We start from the raw sequence: 25,421 nt of genomic DNA on the forward strand, positions 1-25,421 counted from the left end.
TGCAGTTCAAAAACTTTAGAAAAGGATTTTAACCCTTTGCAGACTGATAGATATTTAATGAAGTTGTTTCTTGCCGTCTGTTTTTCAATGTCTTCCTGTTTTGGTTTTTGAGATCTTTTAGCCTACTTCATGTTGTCAGATAGGTACTATTTAGAGGATTTCTTTATTCTACAGGAAATCACACCTGGGTTTAGCTAACAAAAATTTAGTAAAAAATTGGTTTATTGATCATTTAACAGGAGGGAGATTACCTTTTCCCCCTAGTGCCAATTTGGTTTGGAGAGCTATGTTCCCTCAGTAAATTAAATTCTCATTTAAAAACTTCATTTTATATATACACTCATGTCTGATATGATATTTGTTTTGGTTTAAAAATGTAAGTGGGCAAAAAATGTAAATGGAAGAGATCTATAATGGGGGCAAATACTTTATCACAGCAAGTTTTTTGCTTTACGGTCTTTCGATAAAGTGATTGCCGAATACTAAGAAATGTGTCTTTAAAAAAAAAAAAGTTGAATTCCAAGTTCTTGCAGTCCTTTTGTATGGTGTGATGTTTTCCCACTCGGGTTTTTAATGAAGAGCACTATTAGCGCTGAAATCACCCGCAGACTCCGCGACAAAGCTCTGTCTCTTTGGCAGGAAGTGATACGGATTCACAGAGCCTGAGTGGTCTCTCTGTTTAGTTATGCTTGGCTCGAGGCAATAGCTATCTCCTTACAATTTTCAGGCGGCGATCATTATCGCCGTGCTTTAGACAAACCTAATTGCACCAGTTGAGTTCTGCAAAACATGCGCCTGCTGTGATGCAAAGCCGCTGCAAGACCGCCGCTGTTTTTAATGCAAAAATGTAAACAAGTGGTCTGTACGGGCGGTGAAAAAGATGCGAGCAGAGGACATGGAGGCACTCCCGTTGTTTTATTAGCATTGAGTGGCACTTAAAAGTTAAATACGGTTTTGACCCTGAGTAACTACATGTGCTTTCGAAGATTGTCGAGAGCGAAAAAACGAAAAGTCATAACCTTTCATTCTTCAGCTGATGATGTACAGTGGCTTGCGAGAGAGTATTCATAACCTTTGAATATTTTCACGTTTTGTGACTTTGCAGCCAGAAATTCCCTGCTTTTATTAGAATTTCCTATGATATACCAACACAAAGTCATGCATAAATATGAAGTGGAAGGAGAACAATGTGCGGTTTTCAAACTTTTCATATAAAAGTCTGAAAATCCTTTAATGAAATCCACTGCAGCCAACCGCCTTCGCACTCCACTTTTGTGTGATTTAACCCCGGTGTGTTGTTCTGGAAAGGCGTCTGAGGTTTGTTAGAGAACGTTTATCAGCAAACGGTATCGTAAAGCACAGCGAATGCAGCAGGTCAGGGATAAAGTTAGGTTTAAATCAGGGTTAGGTTATAAAAGGTTATCTCAAGGCATCAAAGGTTATCTCAGAGAGCCCTGTTGTTGAAACAGAAAACCTACCAAGCCTAAACTTAAGGGGACCGCATTGATCAAAGACGAGACCGAGAGGCCCATGGATGCTCTGGAAGAGCTGCAGAGATCCACTGTTCAGGATGGAGAAGAATCTGCTGACAGGACATCTATTATTCATGCGCTCCACAAATCCAGCCTTTATGGAAGAGTGGCAAGGAAGGGGAAAAAAAAAAAAAAAACCACTGTTGAAGCAAAGCTGTAAAAAGTCCTGTTTCCAGTTTGCCACAGGCCACGTAGGAGATGCAGCAATCACGAGGAAGAACGAGCTCTGGTCGGATGAGATGAAATATAAACTTTTCTGGCCTACATGCAAAACTCGAAAGAGTTGCAGCTGTAACGGCAGCCAACAATGGTACAAAAGGTTTGACTCTGAGGGCGAAATACAAAGGCAGGCCACACATTCCAGATTTTTAGTTGTAAATTTGGTTAAAAAAAAAAAACAATTTCCTTCCACTTCACAGCTATGCGCAACTTAAATCACATTAAATGTCAATTACATGAACTAATGTCTGTTGTTGTACCGTGAAAAGCGTTGAAAAGTTCAATGGGGTGAAAACTTTTGCAAGGGAGTAACGGATCAGTAATGTTTCAGCTAAAAAGGAATAAATTGGCCATTTTTGTCAGCGAGGTAAATATGCCGTTCCAGTTGTAGAAGCTGTAGTGAAAGTCCCTCTTTATATCTGCCAACAATTTCCATTTGCAAAATGAATCCCTCTCTGCATCCTTGTCCCTGTAGAACCTCCCTCGGCGCCTCGCAGCGTCATCCCCCAGATCAACGACACCACGCTCACCCTGGAGTGGAACGAGCCTTTGGACAGAGGTCACCGAGAAGACCTCAGCTACGCCATCAGGTGCTCGGTGTGCAGGTCGCCCAGGGGAACGTGTCTCCCCTGCGGAGACAGCGTCAGCTACCGTCCGGCGCAGGAAGGCCTGCAGGGGCGCAGGGTGGAAGTGTGGGGCCTGTTGCCTCACACCACGTACACCTTTACCGTCCAGGCGCTCAACGGCGTCTCTCCGCTCAGCACCAAGGAGCCGGCTGGCGAGAGCATCAACATCACCACCAGCCATGAAGGTGAGAGACAAAAAGCATTTGAATTTTTAGAAAAAAAGGGGTTTTAAATCTTCAATATCGAATAATCCTCCTGCCGTCTGAGCAGTGCCATCGCTGGTGTCTGCCATTCGGAGGAGCGACTCCACGGAGAGCAGCCTGACCCTGCAGTGGTCGGTCCCAGATCAGCCGCACTACAACGTGCTGATGTATCAGCTGCGCTACTGCGAGAAGGTAACACCTCTATCTGCTGAATCCTGTTAAGATTTACCAAGAGCCTTTAAACTGACAAAGAAAGTTCTTTTTTATTATTCCTTCGTTCATTTATTTATTGATTTGTAGATCAAATTACAGTGATCAGAAACAAAAACCTAGAATAATCAAGCCAGTCAAAAGCCAGAATATCATACTCAGCCAGAGCAAAAAGCTCAGCACCCATGGGTTTAAAATGTTTTTTTATATATAGTTTTCATTCCTGAACAAATTTCACTTGAGGTCCTGAGCTTTGGGGCGGTCACTGAACTGACCTGGTCCATCGGCAGTGCTTAGCCCAGACCTAGGAACTTGTAAAAGTAGCTGCTTTCTGGATCTCAAAGCTCTAAAAAGGAGTATGACTAAAGGAAGTTATTAAAAACATACGTAACTTACTGTTCTCCCAGAACATTAAGGCAGCAATAACGTTTCACAATGACTTCTAAAATAGACCGGAGGCCAATGCAAGGGAGCTAACACCAGGATACTGTGGCCATTGTCTGAAACGTCATCACGATGTCAGCGTGTGCAATAGTGCAGTAGCAAAAGACTGCACGGATGCAATATATGGTAGACTGAAATATTTTAGGTGCAATGGATTACAAATATGCTTTCCAACAATATGTGTGGCCCCTCAGATGGGTGATCATTGTCTTTTATGCCTATACCAGGCATACATCCTGGTGATCAAGATGCTAAAGTTCAAACAGAGCACAGTGCCTCACGCCTGCAGTCATCAATCAGTATCATCATTACAATATTAAAACAATCTCATTGACTGCTTTCCTAATACCATTCAACCCCGGTAGAAGCTGAACTGAATGGGCAAAAAGGTGATTACTGAAGCAACGGGAGGTGTTTTCTGATTATTGATCCCAGTGATGGTAAATACAATGCAAACAATGTGGGGCCTAAAACTAATCCCTGAGGCTCTACTTAGCTAAGAAGGGAGTGCCTCCCATCTGCTAATCTTCCCTCAATGGCCTCTTACAATCCTTAAACCCTGAGAAAACCTTGGGCTAGAAATGGTCATCTATAATCATTGTAGTCGGCGTAAAACCTCAGCACATGTAACATCCCCAGGTTAAGCCTATTTTGGTGTGCTGTCCTTTGATAAGAAGAAAATCCAGGTTTACTTCGGGTCAGTTTAATTAAACATATTAAGGCTACGTTCACACTGCTGCCTGAAGTGACCCAATTATGTTTTTTTTTTTGCCCATATGCGACCTGTATCTGATCTTTTCATGACAGTCTTAACAACGCAGATCGTTTTTTTCAAATGCGACCCAGATATGTGGTCCTGAATCCGATACGTATCGGATATTTTCAAATGCGACCTGTGTCTGTACGGCCAGGTCGCATTTATCTGACCTGTACGTCACCGATACTCGACAAACGTCACTAACGGTGGACCTGGCTATGCCAAAGAGATTAGCTATTGTGCGGTAACAAGCACCTGTTGCAAGTCAATTCAGCCCCATAGCAACGCGTATACTCGCTGCCATGGCCACCGAAGATGTGTGTTTTTACGTGAGAGCGCTAAAGAGATCCGTTCAGACGCACATAAAGGTTGCCTTTGTCATTCGAAAATGATGAATGAAGTCCGTATCAGTAAAGCCGCTCACGTCGCTAAAATTTGGCTATCTTCCTTTTCGATCTTCTTAAAAAGATTGCGTTGGTATTGTGCTGCTCCGGTTGGAGAATAACGTAAAGAACGCAAGATACGCTGCAGCATTACGATCCATGTTTACTTCCGCAAACAATGAGCACGCTTGCTACGTGTGACGTCATCGCGTCGTCCACTGCGCATGCGGGACACTTAGGTGTATGAATGCAGTTCACACATAAAATCACATACAAGTCGCATATATTTGTAAATGTGAACGGACACGCAAAAAAATCGGAATTGAGCATCAAGGCCTGCAGTGCGAACGTAGCCTAAGATGCCATCAGATTAGTTTCTGAGCAGTCAGTTTGGCTTGACGTAGTATTTTATTTGCCCGTTTTACTCCGTATTTATACCCCGTTCTCCTCCGGCTGACTTCAGTTTTCTTTTGGCAGGAGAGACGCAGTGAAAATCCGTGCTTGTACACGGAGACCAAAAGAAACCAGGCTGTGCTGACAGACCTCCGCAGGGCCACTCAGTATGAAGTGCAGGTTCGGGCGCGCACCCAGGCTGGTTACGGCAGCTTCAGTCCTGCAGTCGTCTTCCGCACCCTGCCTGACGGTAAAATGTTCTGGTTTGTTTTTGCACAAAAAAAAAAAAAAAAGTCTCACTCCTCTTGTTTTCATTTCCACTAGATTTTTTTTTTTTTTCCTCTTCCTTATCAGCATTCTCAATCCCAGCCGGCGTTTGTTATGCATTCATCGCCTGTGAGATAGTGTCCTTGTATCGAGCTTGTCATTAATACTGATTCTCGTGATTTTCCCATCTACTTTACCAGCGTTAATCCGCGGTTTGGTTTTTTTTGAGCCCGTAAAACGTGAACTTTCTGACTTCATCCCTTCCTTTTCTTTCTCTCCCTTTTTCAGGATACGACTCTGCCTCTCAGTTCTTGGTGCCTGGCATCCTTATCGCTGTCGGGATGCTGCTGCTTGTCACTTTTGTCGTCTTAGCCGTCTTCTGCCTACGGTGAGAACAAGGGGGGGAGGCTGAGAAGAAGACAGATTTGCATGGGAGAAAAAGCTGCCAAAACAACAGGAAACGTGAAAGAAAAGAAGGGAAATCGAAAACTTAAAACAACCATGACCCTTCATTTTGCAGCTTTGCACCACTTTGTCCTTTTGTTTATACCTATTGTATCTTATCGACGATAGATTTGCTCGGCGCTATCCTCACTTTTTTCTTTTTTTTTTCTCTCCACGTCTGTGAAACGGTTCAGACACAAAGCGGGGTTTGTGATTTCTTTCGCTTACGCAGCTAAAAAGCTATCCTGCTCATTAGAACGTTTTCCTGAGGCTTCATTGTTTGAGTAAATAGTGCTGGATGCCCTCACGGGGGAAGAGCAGGAGAGAAAGTGCACAGATCTGGTTAAGAGAGAGAGAGAGAGAGAGAGAGAGAGAGAGAGAGAGAGATGACGACAGAGGTAGAGGGCAAGGAAAGACAGGATGCAGGCGTCCCAGCCCTGTTTCCACAGGACAGGAGAACAATAGCTGTGACCTTGTGGCACACACACACACACACACACACACACACACACACACACACACACTCACGAAGCAGCTACTGAGGCCCAGATCTGCCACAAACTGAGGGTGGTGCTCACTGCTATTTTAGGCTTATGAAGTGAGAGAGAGAGGGAGAGGAGCGGTGGAAGGCAGCAACCCAGAAGCCACAGGCTTGTTGCAGTCTTGCAGGGATGAGTCCGCGCCGGCAGAATCCTAATGGAGCCGCTCGTGTCAAAGAGCAGGACCGTAGGGGGGGCGGCTCGGATGCCGGCCATCACAACAAGTCATCTTGTATTGTGCCTTGAAGGTTTCCGAGGATTGTTGGGGGCCGGGCAAAGGCCTCCGCAAACCGGACGATTTTTGTGTCAAAAAACACACGGAGTAATAAAACTGTCGGTGCACTTTTAAGCGGGGGCGCGTTTTACCTGGAGGGTTAGGGTTTTCTACTCTGCTTCGTTGGACTTTCCCACGTTTTGTCACAATATGGCAAACCTCAGTGGATTTCATCAGGATTGTTCAACAGAAGGCAAAGGATAGAAAACATTTTTAAAAAATGTGGCATCTACCCTCTTTACTCTGATACCCCTGAATTATTTCCCTGTGCTCTCAGCATCCACCCGATTTGTCAGTAGCGCCCACCTGTGTGTGATTTGATCTCAGTATAAATACCGCGATCATGAAGACTGAGGGACACGCCACGGAGGTCTGGGAGAATGCCGCGCAGACGATTAGAGCTCGTTTCCATATAAAGCAATACTCATCAGCTTCCCACGGGGCATCATTTTCAATTGAAGGTGGAAAGAGTGCAAAGCTGCAGGACAGTCGTCTCCTCTCTGCCCTTATATGAGAGAGACAAAGCCATTTTTATCCCAAAATCATGTATAGGGCATGTCTAACTGATCCTGAGCTCCTTTGCAAAGAATACCGGGCCATACTGGTGGAGGCAGGGGATCCTCCAAAGTATTGACTCAGGGGAGCTGAATCCAAATGTACGCCACACTTTTCAGATTGTGATAAAAAAAACCTAGAAAATGATTTTCCTCACATCACGCAATACTTTGTTTTGGTGGTATCACACAGAATCCCAACAAAATAAGTGGATTTGTGGTTGTAAGGAAACAGTGAAAGGGGTTATGAATAGCTTTTTAAGCTATTGTTGCTGTGAACCCTGGGTATTCTTCGTTTCCAGCTTGGATCTGTTTGGATCAACAATATGGCCGTTTTAAGTAGTATTTTCATTTATGCATCCTTTGACCAACAGTTTAGTAACCTAGATTTTTCTTGTACATTAACGAATTTGGCGAACCTACCTGTGGCATAATCTTGTTGCATTCATGCCCGTCTGTTTTTCCCGCTGCAGCCGACACAGCCGAGTCAAAGATCCGGAGCTGAGCGACAAAAACAGCCAGTACCTCATTGGCCAAGGTAACCCGTCAAGGGCGTGCACACTAAACCCTCAGCTGATTTATAACGTGTTCATGCCAGAGGAACCATTCCTAATGATGTCGGGGGCTCTTTGCCGCTCACAGTTCCCTTAAATGTCCTTTCCTTTCCCACGACTCTGTTTGTTCTTCTCTGGCAGGGGTCAAGGTTTACATCGACCCTTTCACCTACGAGGACCCTAATGAGGCGGTGCGAGAATTTGCCAAGGAAATCGACGTTTCCTTTGTCAAGATAGAGGAGGTTATCGGCGCCGGTACGCTCCACACAAGTGCTTTTCCCACTACAAACCTGGTTACCTTTCTTTGAATTAATTTGTGGCTGTGCCTTTCTTTTTTTTTTTTTTTTTTGCCTGATTGTTCTGTGTAAAAATAATGTTATTAGTCTATATCTAATTTAGTCTTTTAATTTGATTCATAGTCATTGTCTGAGCTCTTTTTCCTTATAGGACCAAATTCAATATAGTTGTACCAATAAAGCAATTAACTGATAAATATGTGGCCAACATTATTGGCCTTCCATTCAAACAAAAGGGCACCGCTTGCTGCAAGCAAAACTTTACACTGGCTAGATAAAGCGCTCCTACTCGTAATGGCGAACACGGCGGCTCTAATGCGCGTTTATGCGTCTGCGTGTGCCGCAGGCGAATTCGGCGAGGTGTGTCGAGGACGGCTGAAAATCCCGGGGAAGAAGGAGAACTACGTGGCCATCAAGACCCTGAAAGGAGGCTACACCGAGAAGCAGCGGAGGGACTTCCTGTCCGAGGCCTCCATCATGGGCCAGTTCCAGCACCCCAACATCATCCACCTGGAGGGCATCATAACAGCCAGCTGCCCCGTCATGATCCTCACCGAGTTCATGGAGAACGGCGCGCTCGACTCCTTCCTGCGGGTCAGTGTGACACACAACGCCGTCTCCCCGAGCTGAGGCGCACAGCGTGGCATCTAAACGGTCTCTCTCCTCCCCCCCGCAGCTGAACGACAGCCAGTTCACTCCCATTCAGCTGGTGGGGATGCTGCGCGGCATCGCCTCGGGCATGAAGTACCTGGCAGAGATGAGCTACGTCCACAGAGACCTGGCCGCCCGCAACATCCTGATCAACAGCAACCTGGTGTGCAAGGTGTCCGACTTCGGCTTGTCGCGCTTCCTCCAGGAGAACTCCTCCGACCCGACGTACACCAGCTCTCTGGTGAGGCGTTACTCACAGTTCTGTCGGCGGGCATGTCTCGGTGTGCGTGCGTGACGGCGGAGCTAATTGACTGCTTTTGGGGTTTGTTTGTTTTTTTGTTTTTATGCAGGGAGGAAAGATCCCCATCCGCTGGACAGCACCCGAGGCAATAGCCTTCAGAAAGTTCACCTCCGCCTCAGACGTGTGGAGCTACGGCATCGTTATGTGGGAGGTCATGTCTTTTGGAGAGAGACCCTACTGGGACATGAGCAACCAGGATGTGAGTTTTAGCAGGAAATCCATACCGAGCCCGCGTTAATAATCAGTTCCTTAAATATCCATGAATTATTCACCTTGTTACTTAGGCGTCAGCAGCCGAATTGTAATCATCAGGTTGCTAATTATTTACACCGAGTTTGCACCCTCTCTGAAACTCTTTGCAGCTGGCAAATTGATCCAAACATCATTTAGTCGGAGCACTTTGTTTGAACAGCGGCCGTTTGTCTCCTCATTGTCAGGTAATCAATGCCATCGAGCAGGACTACCGGCTGCCGCCGCCGCCCGACTGCCCCTCCCACCTGCACCAGCTGATGCTGGACTGCTGGCAGAAGGACCGCTCGGCGCGTCCCCGCTTCGCCGAGCTCGTCAGCGCTCTGGACAAACTCATCCGCAACCCCGCCTCGCTGAAAATAGTTGCTCAAGAGGCAGGAGGGTAAGAGTTGAAAAGGTCGCAGCTTGTCGTGGGTTTTTCCCCACTGTCCCGACGACCCCCGTCTTTCTTTTTGTAGACTCGTTGTTTTTCTCTGTGGCTTATCCAAATGACCAGGAGAAAACTTTAATGGATGCTGCGTCTTACTATTTTGTCCTCCGTCACGGTCAAGCAGCAACCTCTCCTCTTTGCACGAAACCAAAATAGATTTGTGTCGAGACAAAAGGTGAAGACGTCTCTCTGGATTTAAATTTAAAGTGAAATTTGGAAACCTTTTCTTCCGGTGCCGGAAAATTATTGCTAAAGCTGTATAAGATTAACATGTATCTGTAGGACTTCTGTTGCATTATGCACCCCGGTACATGTGCAGAACAATGCACTCAAGTACCAAAATTGGATTTGTACCAAAGTTCTGTTTGTCGTTATTACAGTTCTCTGCATAGAGCTTGAGGCGCTCTTTTCTTTTAGTGCCTGATAGAGAAGGGTTTCTGAGGGTCTTTTAAAATAAAGATCACAGATGTGTGTCAAGAAATGCTTTAAAACAAAAGCCTGCCGCATTAAAAGGTTTTTTTTTTTTTTTTACATTAATAATGAAAATCAAACCTGAAAAGGGTTTATGTTGGCATTTCAACATAAAGCTCCCACATGATCTTTAACATATATACATTTTAATATTCCATAAAAGTTGTTGTAAAAGTGGATTTCCAATACATTGGACGTCATTGGGCGTCACAATAAAGTTCACAAATTCTTATCCAGATGCTGCTCAAAATAAAAGCCTCTATTATTTATAAACTAGATAATTACATAACGAACAGAACACCACCAGTCAGAGAAAAAAAAAGCCCCGGCTTTTACGCTGAGAAGGTTCTACATCCCTATTGGATCTAAACTATTCATGAAAAGGAGATTATGTCTGGTCTTTAAAATAAAGTTCACAGATGACCTTTAAAATAATTGTCTTGCTCTTTCATGGGTTAAATCATTAAACCTGCATCAAAAATTGCACACGTCTTAAAGGAGCAACGTTGATCTATGTCAGTTCTCTTGTAAAATGTGTTGTTTAGAAAGCAATGCAAATACCAGCAGTTTGAGATGGTTCTATTTTGCTTCCAGCGACCTTTTCTCTTAATCTATTTTGTTTTAACACATCCTTGTAATCTGCAAGCGTTTTTGCATTTTTTTATGTTGCCTCTGACTTGTACCTACCGTTTGCTCACTTTCAACCAAGAAGCTAGCAAGTTTCCATTTGTTTTGTTTAAATTATATCATTTTTAAATCAGCAATTTCACACAGACAGACATGAAGATTAATTTCCGCAACAACAAGATGATTTTCAGAAGACCTACACAAAAAAAAGATTTATAAAAAAAGGACGGTAAAAGGATGTTTCACGTCTCAGGTATTTTTGCACTGCAAAAACAGATCTAGATATAAGCAAAATGTTCTTAAACATCGTGTTTTTGTCCTTGATTTGAGCAGGTAAATAAGATCAGCTGCCAATGGAATGAGTATTTTGACCCCTAAATTAAGATAATTAGACATCCTGTACTTGAAATAAGGTGATGGAGATGAATTGTTCGTATTTTAAGTGCAAACATCTTATTCTGTTGGCAGATCATCTTTTTTTGACCTGCTCAAATCAAGGACGGATACACAAATTTTAAGAACATTTTATTTATTTTTAGTTCCGTTTTTGCAGTGGGGGGTTTTTGATCATCCTGACATGGTCAGACACATGGACCGCTCTCAAAATGAGTAAAAAAAATAAAGCAAAGTCCGAAAAGAAACTCCAGAAGACCTCCAGATTGTTGTTGAAGACGTCTGTCAGAGTTTGCATCAAACTGACCCTTCAGCAAAGCGCCCTAAAATCAGGGACAGTTTAAAGCCGTCACAGCAGGTACGTCTTAATGACAACATCAGCAAGGCCGACCGATCTGTTTCTGATTGACAGACTGTCTCGGTAAAACACTGACAGAGTGGGCCGCATGTGTGTTCTCTGCCTGAAAGGCCCGCGATGTCTCTTTCTGGGGTCGTTTCAAAGTGCTGACAGCTGCAGGACAGACATTAACCCTCCCGCCGGCCACTCCGACATGCCACCTCACAGACCTGCTGTGAACTGTCAGGCGCTTGCTGTGCCCATTTCCCATTCCTTCGCATTCCGCGCTGTCGGCTGGTTACATACCGCCGAAGACACTCCGCCCCTGACAAATCCCATTGTTTGTACCCGTCACTCAGCCCGCCTCAGATTATACCTCTCCTCGTCAGCCTAGCGTTGCTGCAGGACGCATGAAAGCCCGTCAACTGCTGTTTCGGTGACGGTGAATGTAAGTCATTCTTTTGTTTGTCGGCTCCCCCCCCCCCCCCCCTGCAGGCCGTCCTACCCCCTGCTGGACCAGCGTGCACCTTTGGCCCTCTCACCGTGCTCTTCAGTCGGGGATTGGCTGAGGGCTATCAAGATGGAGCGCTACGAGGACAGCTTCCTGCAGGCCGGCTTCAACTCAGTAGATCAGCTGGCCCCAATCACCGCACAGTTAGTGTCCTCTATTTCCAACCTACCTGTCGAACTCTCGCCTCTATTTTATTCTCTGCAGTTTGTAGCTTTTCTATTTTGATTGAGCATAATCTGAGGTGCTTCAAAGATGTTCAAAGCACCTTCAGCCACCTTTTTGTTTTACTCTCCGTCTCAGTAAACTCTTGTTTTTTTTTTTTTCGTTTCCAGGGACCTGCTGCACATGGGAGTGACTTTAGCCGGACATCAGCGGAAAATCCTCTCCAGCATTCAGACAATGACCTCGCAGAACAAGAGCGCGGCGACTGTGACGTTCTAGCCGCTCTGCCCTTCTTCGTTCTGGACGTGAACACAGCACACAGGTGTGGCGCCGTGTCCTAGAGCGGGATCCTTTTCCTCTGACCCACTTTGAACACGGACTCTGGGGAGGCAGGGAGATTGTAACGCCAACCAGGGAAAAGGAAGATAAGAAAAAAAAAAAAACACACCAGATTAGGATGACTGATGAGACTTGAACCGGTGATAAAGTCATCTGGACTTTACCTGCCAGATTATTATTTTTATTTTAAAGTTTGCAGTCGCTATTTTTGCATCTCGCAATTATAGAATCCAGTACATCTGCCAAACCACGATGAGAGACAAACCAGTGTTTACACAGTTTCTAGCGTTCCATTCTCAAAGCGTCTTTCACCTGTTTGTTGTCCCCCTCCCAAAAAAATGTCACCTACACTTTTAGCCAAAGGAGACAAAAAAAAAACATTAATCTAAGACGTAGCTCTGTTTCAGGTTGTTATATGAGAATGAGAACCGTTTTGATTCTGGCTGTCCTTTACTAATCCCTCTGGGTCATCTTCCATGTCAGCACCGCACATTCTGAACTACGGGACTGGTTCGCTTCCATTATATTTCAAAACGACCTCGTCTTTACTCAGGTGTGATGTTGTAACGCGGACTTCGAGGAGCGCCGTTGATGCCCGTAATCAGACGCCTGATCTTCCTCAGTCTGGCTCCCCCCTTCGCCAGCTATAAAAAAAAAAAAAAGAAAAGTAGAAAAAAAAAATACAAGAGGAAAAAAATGAGACATAAAAGAGACATTTCAGCACTTTTGTCATTTCAGAGTGATTTGTAATCTTGTGTGATTTGATGCGTTTCTCCCGGGCTGCGCTTCTGTTGGATGTTTTCCGCTGGCAGCTCATTTTTGTTCTAATCAGCCAGAACAAGGACCAAGTGGACTCAAGAGACCAGCGAACACTGTACAATTTGGTTTTTCATGTTATCTGGCCTCGAAACATGTTTTTAATCGATATTAGTGATAATGTACATTTTTAATACTCTTCTGTATCCTCCATCATCTTCCAGTGCCATTTATATGTCTATATGTGGTCTTAAATGACTGTTTTATAAAGCAGATATCTTTTCTGTGGGATTCAGTCTGTCTCGGTTTGTTTTCTTCTACCTTCAATCTGAATCTTTTGCTTGAAAATAAGTCACAGCTAGCTGCATTAGGGTTGTGCGTGAAAGGCTAACATGGCTGCGTTGCTTTTTATTTAGAATTGAATTTTTTTCTGTCCTCCAGCATTGGTAAAACACTCGTGTTACTCTGTACACAATACAGATGTTTTTTTTACTCAGCAAACTATACTCAAGAGTTCCTGCTCAGTCTTGAAAAGTACGACATTTGATCTCCAGTGGTTCTGAATAAGGACGTGAGTGGGGGAAAAAAATTAGTTTCCATGGTTTTCTTCTTTGCCTACTTCCTACCTTCCTTCCTGTCCATCCTTGAATATTTCCCTGTGTTCTGTCTTTCTTTCAGTCCTTCACTATGTCCCTCGTTCCTCTCTGTTTATTTGGATTCCTTCTTTCCTCTCCATCTTCCTTGTGCCCTTCTATCCCTAACTTTTCGTCTTTCCTAACTTGTCCCCTTCCTGGTTTTCTTTCCTTTATTTTTATCCTTGTTTCTCGTCTTTCCTTGTCTATGCTTCTGTACTTCCTCATCCCCTTCCCTCATGTCCTTCATTTTCCTAACCCATTTTCTATACTTCCTAACTTGTAAACTTTCTGCTGTCCTTCCTAACTTGTTTTCTCTTTCTGGTGCCCCTCCCTTCCTCCCTGGTCCTTCCCTTTGTTCTTTGTCTTTGCTTTTGTCCTTCCTCCTTTTCTTTTCTAACTTCTTTTCTTTAGTCTTTCCTTCTTTCTCCCCTCCCATTCTTGTCCCCTTTTTTCTATCATTCGTTTCTTCCTTTGGTTTCTTTTTTTGTTTCCAGGTTCCTAACGTAAAGAAAAATCGGCCATGAATTCACGGTGAATTTCAAAATAAATATAAAGATCTTTAAGGTCTCAAAAGTTGAGCTTGGAAAATTTGGAGTTTTTAAATGGAAAAATATGCAGGAACCCTGTATAAACGGCTACTAACTCGGAAATTTGCTCTTTTTTTAAGCAATATCCGTATTTTATTTAAATGTAGTGAGTATTTTATTTCTTTATCAGATGCTGGTGATATAAGCATCAACATCTTTATCTTTCACCCTAACTGCTCCAAAACAGCCTAAACTGGTCCAGCTGCTGTGAACAGCTAGCAGGCTAACAGCTAGCTTGTCAGCTTTGGTTTCCATGTGGAATTTGAACAATGTTAGCAGGAGGAAGGCTAACGGCTCCGTTTTAACCCCCCCCCCCCCTCCCCCCCCAACCCCACCCTGCCTCCTTTAGCTGCAGCTCTTGAAGGCTTTTGCTGACCCTTTTGACATTCAGGTCGTGAATAATTTACCCTGCCCAAAGAGAAGACTTCACCTATTCATTGGGAAAATAGTTGGGTTTGCGCTAAAAAAAAAGAGGGTAGGCCTTCCTTTGCTAACTTTTTGTTTTATTTTTGCCAGATATACTTTAAGCATCTAATTTGAGACGGTATTTTTTGGAAAGAACAAATTATTACTAGTTGAAGCAATTAGGAATATAAGGCTTGAAAATCAGTTTAGCTGCATTTTTCAGAATTTCCCAGCATTTTACAAAATATTCTTGTATTTAAGAAAAAGCTCCTTGGCCAAAAGAAAAAAAAATTTATGTAAAAGGTTCTCATTCTTTATGCTTTGTTTTTACAGCGGATTCTTTATTTTGTCTCTTTCAACAAAATAGATTTTACCCATGATCTTTACCTCGGTTAATTTCTGTTACATATTTTTGATCAATGATAGGGGTAAATAAACTCGTAATGTTACATGTAGTGCAGCTTATATTTTCTGACGTTCCAGGTCAGTCTGCCCCTTTGCCATTTTATACCCTTTTTTATATGCATTGCCATTTATTTCCTTCCTATGTTCACCTGAAAACAACCTATTTCAAAACAATTTTGCTAAACTTTGGTGTATATAACTTTGTTTTCTGTTGCAGTTAATTATTTTCATGAATTCTGGAGATAAGTGCTTATAAAAAAAGGGTATTTTTTCACAATTGTATGCTAGTTTAAAACTTATACTGTATTCCCATTTATGTTTGTGTTAATCATTGTTTAGGCAGTAAAAGATACAATAGATGATCTCGGCAATTTTCCCTCTTTGCCATTTCATGCTATTGCATTTTTTGGGGGTTTGAAACGGTACAATTTACTGCAGGAGGTACCAACCATGCATCAATTTGTATAACAAGAGCAGCATTTTGTACCCACTTGACTCCTGATGACTTAAAGTAGTGTTTCTATTTTCTACTTACAGTCTACTGTAAGCAAGTCGGGTTATGGGACTCCAGTAAATAATCTTCCACCAGGAGGTTGATCATGGTTAAAATACTTGTCATATTTATAAGTCTCAACTGGAAAAAGAGAGCTCAGAACCATAATCAATGAAAATTTAGTGTACCACAAAGTTTTCATATAGGAATATACAAATGAATTCAAATTTCTGTTACCATTTATCTGGATAAGGAGAAAGACATGGGTAATTTAAGAAAGAATTGAGTTGACTAGAATGTAAAGTACAGGCGAATTTACAATATAAGGAAAAACTAATTATTAAAAATGTTGTATGGACATAGTAATGGTTGACATGGTAAAGATCGGTATTATATCGGGGTACGAGTCGACCCAGAGGCCTGATATTCACAGATTTTCAGAGAGCTCCTATCTTAGCCTAAAGATTCCTGCCTAGGAGTCTTCGCTTAAGAACCATTCAGATCACAGCTTAGAGCGACTCTGAGTAAGGAAGTGACAATGGTTGACTCCATTGCTAGGGCTGATGCTCTTTTAAGACTTGTGATTGGTTGATAAGTACAAGAAACACAAACACACCCACACAAACACACACACACACATGCGTTGCTAGTAGTTAATGATAAGAAATTAACCGATTAGACTGCATTAAGAAATGTCTGGCTCACTAAAAGTCCCCCTCACTACTAACGTTTTTAGCTCTCTCAAGGCATAGGGTGCTTTGTAAATAACCTTTATCATACTGAGGTAAAATTATAAGAAAATTCTCCCATTTTAGGAAAACCTAAGATTTTTCCTAAAATTATGTCACTAAGAGCTACTTTTAGTCTTTTTTTAAATACGGGCACAGATTAGTAGTCATGTCACCACCTTCCTTTACAGTAGAGCATGGTATTTTGTAGAAAATAAGTCATCGGTCATCAAAGCAGGTATGAAACGTACAAATTGACGCATGGCTGATACTAAACGGCAGATTTTACCCACATAAAAAATATGTTTAGACCACAAGATACAACAAAAAAAGAGCCGATTGACCGACAGCCTTTTCTGTCACACCCTGTATACAATAATTGTGGCTCTGAACCCTGTTTGAATTCGGTCTAGACTGACTGTCAGGGACCATATAATAGAAACCTAAATTACATCTTTTGGCAGTCAAGATGTGGACAGAATGCCCCCCAGTGCAGCTACAAATTTACACGTAATCCGGATGAAAGGTCCTGCAGCAGAGGATTTTTTTTTCCCTACCTGGAAATATCAGCAAAAAAAAAACAAAAAAAAACACAATGGGGAGAAATGACCAGCACTTGTTTTTAAGTTGCTGTCTTAAAGTTATTCTCTGGTGACACCAGTCGTACTAAAATCTTATCTCTTTGGTAGGATTTCACAGTATCAGAGCAACATGCAGCAATGTTGGTGAATACCACAATGGGATTAGAAGGAAAATATTGCTAATCAAGGTTAAAGTCTTTCTGCTTTGGGTTCAGTGCAAACATAGAGATTGGTCCAATCAACAAATGGGGGCAAAAATAATTAAATTGCAGTTCTTATGATCATCTCAATTGCATGGTTTTATTGAAAAGGTTGCATCTGTCTTCATCTGCTTCTTTTGCCTATTTGCCTGCAGTTTCTTAATGATCAGAACGTCTCAAAAACATTTACTGCTCCCGTAAACAAGTACCACCAAATATATGACTTGCATCCATGAGCCTGAAAGTCTGCCACTTACATTATTGACCAACACGTATTTCAGTTAAAGCAAAAGTTGGCGATATTGATGCCTCGGTACAGAGAGAGTGCATCGCTTTGCCTTACTCTATCTGATGTTATAGTTTCCATGAAGCTGAAAGTCCAGTTTATCTTCCCATCATTCCAACAGGAAATATAAACATGAAAACCTTCTCCAAAGATAAGCTTCTGCAAAACACCTTAGTCCTACTGAATAGCAGCATTTAGAGGGGGAAAAAAAGCACCAAAATGTTTCTGAAACATTTTTTATCTTTCCTGTCGTCTTGAAAGCAGCATTCTTAAATTGCGAGGGGAAAACGAAATATCGGGCCCTGTATAAATAGCGGACGCTGATTTTTGTTGGTCTTTTCCACACCATTTCCCTCTGAAGTCACTCCCCGCAGCTAAGCGAAGGAATAAAACTCGCGGATGACATTGTGTGAACATCACGGCGGATCCCTGTGGGCCTGAACTGAAAATCCGTGATTTTTTTTTTTTTTTTTTACCTGTCTCCGGTCTGATAACAGGCTGTTTCTTGTTCCAGTGACCCTTGATACCGCTGACCTGAATTCGGCGGAAAATCAGCACACAGCAGCAAAGAGCTGCATCTTTCTGGGTCCGTCTGGGCGGCTGCACTCTCCACTGTTTGCTTTCATTTTTACGCAGCTTGGCGGATGAAAGAAAAAGCAACGGTTCCTCTTTGGGATTTGTCTACGGTTAAATAAAATAAAGCTGAGATGGGTGAAATAAAACTTCTCCCTTTTCTGTTTTCGTTCTGGCTCATGTAACGGACCTGTCTTTTGTCTATCCTGTCGTGACGTCCCCGTTTTTTTTTTTTTGTTTTTTTTTAATGAGAAACAAGAGACGGCGAGGTCTCGAGTTGACTCTCCCTCCCTCGGCATGTCCCGGCTTAACTTTCTCGCAGCGTTTCGTCTGTTTGTGCAGCGAACCTTTACCCCTGAGGCCCCCGAAGCTTGTCCTCTCCTCTGTTTCCCTTCCTGGTCCTCAGCCCTTTTAATCATGGAGAGATGTTCTTTTCTTCTCTTGCGCCTTGGGCTGAGAGGAGCTTATAGCGCAGAATAAGCTTAAACTGTCTCTCACACACACTTTGTTTCCCTTCTCTCCCCCCCCCTTTTTTTCTATCGTTAAAGCTACCATACCCAGGCTAAGCTGACAGGCCTGCTAAAAAACGTCGGGCTTCATTGATTATTATTATTTTTGTGTTTCTGACTCATTCCTCTTGTTCCTTTTGCCCTCGTGTGCCCCCGTAAACATTTGACCTGCATAAGTGGAGAGAAATAATGATGAGTAACTGTTACTGGAAGCACTTTTTTTTTTTACTGCAAAGTGCTTTAGTGTGCAAGAATCGCTCTCTCTCACCCCCCCCCCCCTTTTTTTTTTTTTTTGTTGAAAAGACAGACTGGCATTCATCTGTGGTTTCTACTTCTGTCAGTGCTTTGAGTGACCGCTGACCTCTCCGTATAGTACAGACCTAGCATCAGCTTTGTGTGCACATCTGAATGGCCATTCATTAGGGCTGCTTTTAGGCAGAGAGGAGACCGAGCCGGCCACCAATACCCCCCCCCCCCCACCCACCACCATTTTTTTTTCCTGCTTTTGCTGGATTGTGTCATTCCCCTCACATTCCTGTGTGCATTGAAGTGTGGAGAGGTTGTGTGTGTGTGTGTGTGTGTGTGTGAGAGAGAGATGGCTGTGATAGGTGGGGGTTAACCAGAGGGACAGGTACATGTGGGTTTGAAAGCAACAAGGAGGTGGTGGCGGTGGAAGGGGGTGGGGGGGGGGGGGGAGTAGTTGTGTATGGATGGCAGGTGAGTTAAAATGGTTTCACTGTCTGCAGCAGTACACAGCCTGAGGATTCTGCATCGAATAAAAACGGCACTACAAAAGTCTTAATACCTCTGCGGCGTTTTTAACGTTTTGTCATGTAACAGCTATAAACGTCGGTGTGTTTTACTCTTCGGAGTTTGTTTTTACGGGAAGGGTGGGGAGGGCGGGGAGAAATAAGAGCCTGAAAGGTTCGGGCAATATATTCCTTTCAGTGTCCGGATTTAATACGTCTTAGAAGCTTATTTTCCTGCAGTTGCAACTAACGGGTCTTTTTTTTTTAGCGCGTTGCTCTACCAGTTTAATACTGTCTGGAGATTACATTTTCTCGCAAAATACAGGGGATTGGAGCATCCCTGAACATCGATTTAAAAGCGACAGATTCTCAGTTTAGGTCTAGACTTGACTGGGCCGGTCCAACCAATAATTGTTTTTGATATAAACCACTGCATCCAGGCCCGTATTAAGACAATGTGGTGCCCCTGGGCACTATACCTCAAAGCCCCCCTTACCCGTGCTGTCCCCCGGTCAAAAACATCAGACATAATCAAGGGGATTTCTGTAATGTAATTTGCTATTTACTAACTTACACAACTACATGTAGGCATATGAGCAGTGAGCAATATTCAAATATCTCATTTTAAAATGTTGAAATAAAAAAAATCTTGATTTATTTATCATTTATTATTATTGTGACATGAGTGTTCACAAAACGAATAATGCATGGTCTTTCAACAATTTCCAAGTAAATAATATAAGAATTTATGAAAAATATATTTTTAAAGCATGTGTCATGTGGTGCCCCCCCCCCCCCATGGTTGGTGCCCCTGGGCACTGGCCCACTGGCCCTTATGGATAATCCGGCCCTGCTGCATCCTACCTCTGGCTGTATGTTTAGGGTCGTTTTCTACCACCTGAACAGTCGATCTCTGCAGCTCCTCCAGAGTAACCATGGGCTTTTTGCCTGCTTCTCTAATCAATACTCACTTTTCGTTTAGATGGGTGGTTTTGTCCTCTTAGGTGTGCAATTGCGCCCTCCTTTGTTAGGGAGGACTGAACAGTCCTCTATTAAATGTTGAAAGCTAGGCATGTTGTTTCATAATCTAACCATTCTTTAAAGTTATCCACAACGTTCTCTCTATTTCGTTCTTTGGTCTTCACGGATGCTGTTTGTTCGCTGATGTTACTTAACAAACCACTGAGGCCTTCACAGATCAGAGGCATTTATATTGAGATTAAAATTGCACGCGGGGGAACTCTGGAGGTAATTGGTTGCGCTGGATGTTATTTTTTTGTACATGGAGTCATCCATCTTCCCTCCAACTATATAAATAAAATTGAATTGAATTCAACTTCGACCCTGTCCCTGCTGAAGAAAAGCTATGTTTCACTATGAGGGGAGGCACTTATATGCGTAGAAAGTATTTATCAGGGGCGCATCAATTCTTTTAATCGTGCCTCGTCTTCCTTTCACATCAGTTATGCACTACTTTGTGTTGGTCAGATACATTAAAACGTCAAGGACATCTTTGTGGACAAGATATGAAAAAGCGCAAGGGGGTATTAACACTATTGGTAGTATTTTACTTTAAAAAGCCTTACAGGTATTCTATTCCGGTTGTGGCTTTTTTTTTTTTTTTTTTTTTTTGGTTAATTCTGTGTCCCCATCCTGTAGAGATGAGTGCATCCCATTCTTCACAGCGACGGTAGTAAATGCCACATTCAGAAAACTCTGTGGTCAAACAGCTCGTCGTCCTCCGCTCAGGCCAAAAAGCATTCCTGATGAAACGCTTGCCGCCACTTCCAACCTCTGATTAATTTCATCTTCCACCGGTCTCTATCTTTTTATATGATTCCCGGCATTGCTTTGATTCTCCCAGCAGCAGTAAGCTCGAAGATGAAAATTTAGTTTTTTTTTTTTTTTTTTTAGATTCCTGCGCCGCTCTGACTCCTCCAGATTTTTCTCCCAGAGATGACTCACAGACAGTTTCATCAGAATGGCCCGGTATTTCCGAGCAAATCCACCAAACAGCCTTGCTGAGATTATTTTTCACTTGTGTACGCAGCGTGATTGCGCCGCAAGATGGAAGGCACGCTGCTCAGCCGAGCGCTCCCGCTCTGTTTCGTATTAAATCCCATCACCGAGAAAGTTGCACTCCTTGGTGCTCCCGCTGCAAGTCTGTTGACTTTGCAGGAGGTTGTGCCAGGACAAAAGTGGTAAATATGAATTGTTTCACAGCTGACCCACCTGGTCAAACAGAAGTGTTAGGAATTTAATCTGGCTTTCGGGGGCCGTGCCGCCGCACACTTAAATGTGGAAATAGTCTGGTACTTTCCGTCGCGGACCCGGTTCACTTAATCAACGTCAACAAAGCCCTGCTGTCCAAGTGCTAACGCTGCTGTATTCAAATATTCCAGGCTGTCACCTCCTTGTCTATGGAAGCTCGCTTAATTAAAAAGTTTCGGGATTAACGCTGCTGGAAAAAAAAAAAAGATTTAAATGGCGTATAACATATCAAAGCTCTGAGGAAAAAGTTTATATAAAAACAAATTTTTATAGAACAGAAATCCCCTGATTCTTGCCAGTAAACACAACTCCGGCGAAAGAGCAACAGTTTGTTATCATTTTTTTTAAGACACACTGAACCCAAGTGCAGAAGGACTGTGTGAACAGACTGAGATCACCACATGATGCAGTGAAATGACCACATGATGATGAGGGGGGGGGGGGGGGTATTTTGGTCCCATTCTTCTTTTTCAGCATCACTTGTCTTCTGTTTGTTTTCGCCTTCCCACCACAGACTGCTTGGAGGTCTGGACTTAGGCTGGGGCCATGGCAACGAGTTGACCCCTGCTCTGTTTCAGCGACTTCAGCTTTCACACACATGGCCTCGCGTCGGACTTTAAAATACTTCATTACACAGAGGAGGTTTCTGGGAGGCGGCAAGTTCATCTGTCCAAAATATTACATGCTAAGCATAAACGGCATGGGAACTTCCAGCCGTCGCACCGTTTAGTGGGAAGACAGCTTCCGTGTCTCAGAGATGAACATGGAGGATTTAGATGGAGAGGCCACTCAGAGGGAGGATCCTTTGTTCAAAAAGCCACGCAAAATAATAACTCATGTAAACTGTAATAACCATAACAGCATGCAATAATAAGTTATTGCATGTTGGTTATTACTAAACTGTAATAACCAACATGCAATAACTAATGTGCAATTCTATTTAATACACTGCAATAATCCTGAAAGAAGTAACTTCTGCTGCTACTACACCCGAATATATGTCAATACACACGCGTATATGTCACCGTGAATGTACAGTAGACATCCTCTGCCTTATTTCTTTTTTGTATTTTTTTTTTTTTTTTATTATCTATTTCTTTTTGACCCATGGTATAACGAGGACACACTGTATATATATGATGCACCTTGTCCTACTTGACACCTTCTTCCTATGATTACTAATTACTAAGATCAATAAAGCCTATCTTATCTTATCTTAAAAAAAAGACAAATTATGACCATTGTTACATTTGCAGGAATAAGGGAGGAGCTTTTTCAGCCAAACCGGAAACTGTAAAGTATGGGAATGGCAGCATCATGATGTGGAGGTGTTTTGCTTCAGGAACAACTGGTGCTCTTCAAAAAATAGATCGCATTATGGGGGGAAAAACGTTAAGCAAAGTGAATTTATATCACAAAACTCTGGTCCCACTCCCAAGTACATTTGTAGGCAAAGCCTACAAGGTGTGTGTGAGCAAGACGGCTTACAACCCCCCCCACTCAGTTATAATGAAGCTGAAGCGCAAGTTCAATTGAAGAAACTCATCGCCTGCCTCCATTCAATCAGAGTCCGATACGCCTCTGATGTGAGCCAATCAGCTATGAACCGCACCTCCATGAAGCCAATCAGCATCCCGCGCTCATCTTAAAAGCAACTTCAAATCCACGTCTCAGCCTGCTAACCAGCAAGCGCAAACGGATTGCATGTTGGATTTCGAATCAGATGTCCGATTCAACCCACCCCCAACCCCTTCTCCACCATCATAGCTGAGTTCATCTAGCTTCCAAGACGTTCCTCCATCCTCAACCCATCAGAGTGTTTTCTCCCTTCAGTCTTCATCACTCCCTATCGCCTCGTTTTTGGTCCGGCAGAAGACCACCATGTTGGGCCCGGTTCTGCCAGAGGTTTCTTCCCAAAGGGGAGTTTTTCCTCTCCACAGTCACTTCAAGCTTGCTCATCATGGACAGTTCATGCAACCTGTGTTTATCAAGTTGGACATCTATCTTAAACAGATCACCATATGGACTGAACAAACTTCTTCTATCTCCACTCCACCACCAGTTTCAGACCTGGGGGGGGGGAACATCCCTGTTCTCATACATCTACTTATGCATATTAAAGTATAATTCAGCATTAATGTTCCTGCCGAGGTCTGAGCGCCAAAGACTTAAAACATTGTGTCAATAAAAACCTTCTAATTGCCATTTCTTTCTCTGAGTTTTTCAGATTGAACTAGGTTTTTTTTTTTTTTTTTAGGAGAATGGACCAAAATACCAGCAAACCATTGGATTTGACCCAACTTATACAATGTAAACATTTTAATTTGAGTAGCATTTGAAATAATTCTCTTTTAAAGTATCTTCCTCATCGTTCCTACTTATAGATAGAGATAGCTTGGGTTATCTGAACTGGCCATAAAAACAGGAAAAATCTAATTTAACTTTAGACTGAGAGAAAAAAAACAGAGGTTTTGTGTCTTTCTATAAATGGTGTGTAAAGTTTGGGTTTTAACTGTGTCTTGTGTTGGGCTGCTGATCGTTTCACTGCTTGGCTCTGTCGGCAAGGAAAAGCTTTATGGACCAAATCATGCTGCAATTCTTACCCGTATTGGGGACATTCAGTATCCACTTTAACAACCAAAAGATTTAAACAATCCTTTTGTCATCCTCTCGTTTTCAGCTGTAAGGCAATGTGGTTATTTTGGGTCTTTTGAACACTATCCACCAGCCAGAGGCTGCCCAAAGTTATTTTGATTTTATCCGAGGTTGGTAGGCTCTGTCATATACCGTGACAGTGAGATAGCCCTAACAGTGATCAGAACCATAATCAAAGGAAAGATGGTTTAGTTGGAAATATTCAAATGGAGTATACAAGTAATTATCTTACTTGACATATGATACCTGGTGGTTACTAAAAAAATATTTGTCCCACATAGTTCATCAAAAATACAAATTCTCTTATCTCTTAGGATATAGTCCTAAGAGATAAGAGAAATAAACTGATAAACGTACAAAATGGAAGTAGAATGGGAGGTGCAGGCACCCGATGGGGGTTTCTGTTGGCAATGCACCGAACTAACTTTTAGTTTTACCTAAACTCTTTTTTTTTTCTTTTTTTTTTTTCCACAAACTGGCTGTAACCCCCAATTGCTCCCCAGCGCCGCACAGTGGCAGCCACTGCTCCCCAAGGGGATGGATTAAGATGCAGAAGTGAATTTCTCCATTGTGAGAACAATAAAGTTCAATTATTATTAGTAGTAGTATAACATTTCCAGTTTTTGTCTCCTTCATTTAAGGTACTTTTGCTCTTGACTTCTTTGATCAATTTACACACATTTCTAAGAAAACCTTTTTTTTTTTTTTTTTTTTTTGCATTTTATTATGTTATTTGTCATGATTTGCAGAGGTTGTGGACCCAAATATCAGCGAGAGCGATGCTGAGCCACCACAAAGAGCATTCTAAGTTCAATAAACTGAAAACTCGAGGACGCCGTCAGTGACAGGTTGACCGTCGGGCCGTCTCAGCGGAGAATCCGGCGACTAATGAAGAGAAAACAGGCTGGGAAGTAATCAGCTGGATAACGAACAGATGAGTAACAATCAACAGAAATACACACAGCAGGGGAGGCAACTAGGGAGGGAAACTAGAAGGCCACAAAACGCAGTTAAACAAACACTAACTGAGAGAGCCTCAATCCAAGGAGCCATAAAACCAACAAAATAACCAAACATTGTAAGATTGTGACGTTCTTAGCTTGGTCAATTATTGCCCAGCGCTAACTAAGTTCTGTAAGGTTTTAGAAGTAGGCCTCGTTTGTTTTACTTCAGCCACCTTGGGAATAGGCTGATAATATTTTCAGTAGTGAAAGCTTTTCCAGAATCACTGCTAATTCCTTCCTTTCTTTCTTGGCATTGTGTTTAACACACACCTGTATGCCACAGAAGGACAAACAAGACGATCCTTCAGCACAGGAGGGTGTCACACTTGCTGATGATTTGCTCATCATGAGCGTTTAATGATCAGCAGCTGCAAGACATCACCTAATTTCTTTTAAAGCAGGAAATTTGGGTTTAATG

At 42.8% G+C, this 25,421-nt stretch overlaps 1 protein-coding gene across 1 annotated transcript in view; it reads left to right on the forward strand.

Annotated features, from left to right (window-relative positions):
* The window catches only part of ephb4a (eph receptor B4a), a 65,005-nt gene extending 51,792 nt beyond the window's left edge, over positions 1 to 13,213 (forward strand). The window contains exons 6-17 of the mRNA XM_036143185.1: positions 2,227 to 2,562; positions 2,648 to 2,772; positions 4,852 to 5,017; positions 5,323 to 5,422; positions 7,319 to 7,383; positions 7,541 to 7,654; positions 8,042 to 8,289; positions 8,372 to 8,587; positions 8,697 to 8,846; positions 9,085 to 9,278; positions 11,650 to 11,808; positions 11,998 to 13,213. Coding sequence (XP_035999078.1) covers positions 2,227 to 2,562; positions 2,648 to 2,772; positions 4,852 to 5,017; positions 5,323 to 5,422; positions 7,319 to 7,383; positions 7,541 to 7,654; positions 8,042 to 8,289; positions 8,372 to 8,587; positions 8,697 to 8,846; positions 9,085 to 9,278; positions 11,650 to 11,808; positions 11,998 to 12,106 — 1,982 coding nt within the window. The 3' untranslated portion in view covers positions 12,107 to 13,213. The remainder of the gene's footprint in view (positions 1 to 2,226; positions 2,563 to 2,647; positions 2,773 to 4,851; positions 5,018 to 5,322; positions 5,423 to 7,318; positions 7,384 to 7,540; positions 7,655 to 8,041; positions 8,290 to 8,371; positions 8,588 to 8,696; positions 8,847 to 9,084; positions 9,279 to 11,649; positions 11,809 to 11,997) is intronic.
* Positions 13,214 to 25,421: the final 12,208 nt, after the last annotated feature.

Source organism: Fundulus heteroclitus, chromosome 11 (assembly GCF_011125445.2).
Source record: "Fundulus heteroclitus isolate FHET01 chromosome 11, MU-UCD_Fhet_4.1, whole genome shotgun sequence".
NCBI classification, from domain to species: domain Eukaryota; kingdom Metazoa; phylum Chordata; class Actinopteri; order Cyprinodontiformes; family Fundulidae; genus Fundulus; species Fundulus heteroclitus.